This window comes from Copadichromis virginalis, linkage group LG2 (assembly GCF_057382275.1).
Source record: "Copadichromis virginalis isolate Kocher_CV1m ecotype Utaka linkage group LG2, C_Virginalis_male_GT1.1, whole genome shotgun sequence".
Taxonomy (NCBI): Eukaryota; Metazoa; Chordata; class Actinopteri; order Cichliformes; family Cichlidae; genus Copadichromis; species Copadichromis virginalis.
Genome location: NC_140619.1, coordinates 10,084,648 through 10,089,913, shown reverse-complemented (window position 1 = coordinate 10,089,913; position 5,266 = coordinate 10,084,648). Strand labels below are relative to the sequence as shown.

Below are 5,266 nucleotides of genomic sequence, written 5' to 3'. Positions count from 1 at the left end.
TTGAAGTTCCTGGAATTGGCCAGCAAGATGGTGACTTTGGGGGATTGGCACTACAGCATTGCCCTGCCACTAAAAGACCGAGACATAAGAATGCCTGACAACTGCGCAATTGAGCAACGAGCCTTAGGTTTGAAGAAAAGGTTCATCAGAGATAAAGACTTTCATAAAGACTACACTGCCTTCATGACAGATCTTATATCTAGAGGATATGCAAAGAGAGTCCCAGTCACAGAATTAGAGCGCCAGAAATGGGGAAGGATTAAACGTAACTTTGTTCCTGGAGATGTGGTCCTTATAGTGGATGATTCTGCACCTCGTGGTTCTTGGCTCATTGGGAGAGTCACCGGAGCTGCACCAGATGAAAGGGGGCTTGTGCGTCAGGTCTGGATTAAGACCCCAACCAGCCATGTGTGCAGACCCATCACAAAGATATGCCTTCTTCAGGAGGCCTCTGACCCATGACTATGACATTTTTGACACAGTGTGACATAACTAACTTTGAATTGACTTTAATGTTATGAGATGTACATCAGACTGACTATATTTAGGCTAAGTGCTGGTAACCTCTGGCCTATGACTGACTGACCATGTGCAGACAGAAGAAAAGAAGAGAAGACATGAGAAAATAACTTTGGTGGACTTTTGAGTATGTTATGTTGTCTCACTGGGTGTCTGTGATATGATGAAGTGTGTGTTGTGAGTTATGGTGTTGGATGTGTAATTATTACTGTAAAAATGTAATAATTAGGGGCCGGAATGTTGTGGATAGGCGTAGCTTTGGGTCACGTGGTGTCAGTAATAGTGATTGCTATATCACCTGTTCACGGCCCGAGGGAAATTTTGTGAATGAGTGGGTGATGGGGGAAGTCGACTTTTGCTGACCGCTCAAGCGTCCCAAGGCGTTCCCAGGCCAGCCGAGAGATATAATCTCTCCAGCGTGTCCTGGGTCTGCCCCGGGGCCTGCTCCCGGTGGGACATGCCTGGAACACCTCACCCAGGAGGCGCCCAGGGGGCATCCTTGTCAGATGCCCGAACCACCTCAGCTGGCTCCTTTCGATGTGGAGCAGCAGCTGCTCTACTCTGAGCCCCTCCCGGACGGCTGAACTTCTCACCCTATCTCTAAGGGAGAGGCCAGCCACCCTTCGGAGGAAGCTCATTTCTGCCGCTTGTATACGCGATCTCGTTCTTTCGGTCACTACCCACAGCTCGTGGCCATAGGTGAGGGTAGGGATTGTAACATTGTAAACATAATACAATTTTACATTATGTTACTGTCAGAGTCGGACGGTGCCCCGACCGGTCGACCTGTGTGTGTGTGTTTTTTTGTTCTCCTCTCTCGCTCCGCTTTTTCTCCGCTGCGATTGTTACCTCCGACCCGTAAGTGCTGCCACTCTGAGCTGCCTAATAAGCCTGGACGCGATCGAGACGGAGAGACGGAAGGGGACACTTCACTGATTCTAGGGAGTTTTGTGGACACACGAGGGGAGATGGGGAGAGGAGCACTGAAGAGACTTGCACTGTGGATAACTGTGGATTGATTTTGGCTTCACTGTAAATAAAGACACTGTTCAACTTAAACGAGAGGTCCGCGTCTAGGTTCGCTAACTCACCACCCTTAACAGCTACAATTTAACATCATGTAAAATTGTAACATCATGTTTACAATGTTACAATTTGTAAATTGTAACATTGTAAACATAATGTTACAATTTTATATGATGTTAAACTGTAACATAATGTAAAATTGTAACATTATGTTTACAATGTTACAATTTTACATTATGTTAAATTGTTACATAATGTAAAATTGTAACATTATGTTTACAATGTTACAATTTGTAAATTGTAACATTGTAAACATAATGTTACAATTTTATATGATGTTAAACTGTAACATAATGTAAAATTGTAACATTATGTTTACAATGTTACAATTTTACATTATGTTAAATTGTAACATAATGCTTAACAGATAATGGTTATCCTCTTTTTATATCATACATCATTGTCTCTGTAGGAGGGTCTGGAGCACCCCCTGCTGAGCCGCTGGGCTCAGTACCTTGCAGGCAGGTCCGACGATGACTTCATCATCTCACCTGAGCTCAAAATTCTGGTGCGTGAAGGCGTCCCTCGGGAGTATCGGCAGAGAGTGTGGCGCTGTTTGGTCCGAGCCAGAACTTTGACAAGCCAAGAGTGCCACATGCAACGCTATCAGCAGGTACAGCTGTAGAGAGAGAGAGTGCTTTATCCGCACCTGAGCACAGGTGGCTCCTCCTTCTTCCTGTTGGGAATGCTGGCGAGCACTCAGTAATCCTGTTCTGTTTCCAGCTGTGTGAGAAGAGTCGGACAGCTCCTAATCCTGCCTCCAGGCAGGTCCAGCTGGACCTTCACCGAACCCTGACGACCAATCAGCACTTCTCCTCGCCGTCCAGCCCCGCCCTCCAGCCCTGCCCTCCAGCAGCTCCGCCGCATCCTTCTGGCCTTCTCCGGGCATAAGCCATTGGCTACTGCCAGGTACTCAACAGGTCAGAACAAAAGTATAAATTTTATATCTGAGTTCTTATGTGGACCCGCCTTCCAGGCAGAACCTCACCTTCCATGAATGTCCACAGGTTAGCGGCCCTCGCTCTGCTGGTCCTCCAAAGTGACGAAGACGCCTTCTGGTGTCTGGTGGCAGTGGTGGAAGCCATCATGCCTCAGGACTACTACACCAAGAATCTGGTGGCCTCTCAGGTCAGCAGACACACTCACCTGCTTGCCTGCTGTGATCTGTTTTAGTGATCAGTGAGGCTGATCTCTGTGAGTCTTTGTGCTCAGGCGGACCAGCGCGTGCTGAAGGACTTCATGGCGGAGAAGCTTCCTCGCCTGGCATCTCACTTTGAGGATCACAACATTGACGTCTCTCTGGTCACCTTCAACTGGTTCCTGGTGGTTTTTGTGGAGAGTCTGCCCAGCGACATCCTGATGCCTCTGTGGGACGCCTTCCTGTATGAGGGTACCAAGGTACCATACACCCGAACACACCATGACAGAAATGCAGACAACACTTGAATGCACCACAGTAGTGTCCATGGAAACAAAAATGATTTTGTTTTCACCTTTAGATGTCTTTATTTACATTTTAGGAGTAATAAGACATTGTTTACTAAGCATGGGGAACTGTCATGTGACATGAAATAGGAGTGGGAAAGCAGATCATTCTAGTAACGACCTCACAGTCTACCACAAGCAGCGTAAATCCAGACGATGAGCGGGACAATGCCTTTGGGCTTGTTTCTGCAATGTGACAAATGCAGCACAGCTTTTACATCGTTTGTCTCAGGAAATAAAATCACAGTTCAGACACAGAAATATATACCACACAGGGATAAATGCTGACAACAGCTTCAGCCACGTAGATCCAACCCAAAAGTTTAATTTAAACTTAAAGCTCAACTACCAAGTAAGTTAATATTATCTGGCAACTGAGGAACCAAGTGGCTTATTGGAAATCGATCAGAGCTGTAATGAGTAAAGGGCCCAACTGCACCACAACTGAAAGAGTAATTTTATGACTCACCTCCTCAAAGTTTCCAATTAATTGTGTGGCGTGAGTGTCCTGTTATGAAATGCGTGTCTGTGCTGCAGGTGATCTTCAGATACACTCTGGCTCTGTTCAAATACAAAGAGGACGACATCCTGAAGATTCACGACAGCGTGGAGATCTACCAGTACCTACGCTTCTTCACAAAGACCGTCTCCAATGCCAGGTACGCACTCGCCTCCACCCGCCTTAATCTACGAGCTGTTACACTCTCAGAAGTGTAGCGGATGTAGCTGTTGAATCTTTGAGCTTCAAACCCTTTTTACTGAAATTTTGTGAGAAGTTTAAATTTCCCTGATCACAGTAACAACGATTTAAAGATTTTTAAGTATCTGCAGCTCTCGGATACATGTGGTCCAGTCAGTCCAGTATTTCCTGCTCAAACTGCAGTACCTGAAGTATCAAGCAGCATAAAACAGAAACACTCAAGCTGATCAGTTTCCAGTTCCTCTGTGTTGGTGATCGAGTCCTTTCCACCTGCGTGTGTCCATGCAGGAAGCTGACCAGCATCGCCTTCAACGACATGAACCCATTCCCCAGCCGGCTGCTGAGGAACCGGCGAGTGCTCCACCTGGAGCGCCTGCAGGCGGAGCTGCGTGAGCTGGAGGAGCAGCACAAGGAGTTCATCACCGAGAGCGTCGTACGGAAAGACAAAGAGCTCGACGTCATGGTGAGCGAGGACGACGAGGACCTCTGATCACACGGGACGCTTCAGCTGCTCACTTCGAGACGACGATGAGTTTTCCATGAGTTCAAGAGAATTTCACTAAACCGGCTGTTAACTGGTTTCCTTCACACTAAACACAGGATTGTGTCAGGTTCACCATCTCTACTAACACTACAAGGAAACAGACGCATACAGATTTAACTGCATCACATCTCTGAAACAAGCTTGCAGTAAACAAATGTGTACTGTGTTCACGTGTGTAATAAGTCAGGCTGCAGAAATGTGCAGATGTATTTCAGTGAATTCATTTGGATTAATATGTGATAGCTTATTTATTTCATTGCATCTTTTGCTTTATACCTAAAAATGCGTGACATTTCTAAATGTAGTCACATCCCTATGAAACATGGTTGATTATCAGCTGTAGTCACAGCTGGTGATAAAGTAATTAAATGTCCAGCTATTGAAAAAAATAGGGCATTCTGCACAATGAGTACTTTTTGGTACTTGAAGTATATTTTGATGCTGATGCTTCAGGGCATTGTGCTGCATTGTCGAAGCTCTCTGGGCTTCCGGTTAGAACGACCTCACAGTGTTTTATTTTGATCTGGTGTAAAGTGCATTGTGCAGAAATGACAGCATGATAGTCACATGATAAAACTGACTTTTCTTTTTTTTTTTTAAATTTTACTGGGTGTGCATCTTGTTCAAATGTCTTTTTCAGCATTTGTACATAAATATTCTGTATATAAATATTTGATTTTCATTTATTTTACAGAGTCCTTTATTTTGTTTCACAAATATGACATTCATGTCAAATGACATCTGCAGACTTTATAATGACCAGCAGGGGGCAGTGTATTGCAGTCTATGAGAACATTTACTGAGACCTGTTTCATGCACTAGTTTCATGTCTCATTGAATCCAACATGATGTTGATTTTGTAAATTAAGGTCACATCTTCATCACATCTAATTTCAAAACACTGATCAATTTTTTTAAAAAATGAATTCCAT

The 5,266-nt window shown here is 44.8% G+C and overlaps 1 protein-coding gene across 1 annotated transcript; it reads left to right on the top strand.

Moving 5' to 3' along the window:
* The first annotated feature begins 2,562 nt into the window (after positions 1-2,562).
* Positions 2,563-4,280, top strand: LOC146716987 (TBC1 domain family member 2A-like). Its single transcript, XM_085435574.1, has 4 exons — positions 2,563-2,733; positions 2,818-3,003; positions 3,628-3,749; positions 4,079-4,280. The coding sequence occupies exons 1-4, from the start codon at positions 2,563-2,565 to the stop codon at positions 4,278-4,280; spliced, it is 681 nt and encodes a 226-aa protein (XP_085291700.1).
* Positions 4,281-5,266: the final 986 nt, after the last annotated feature.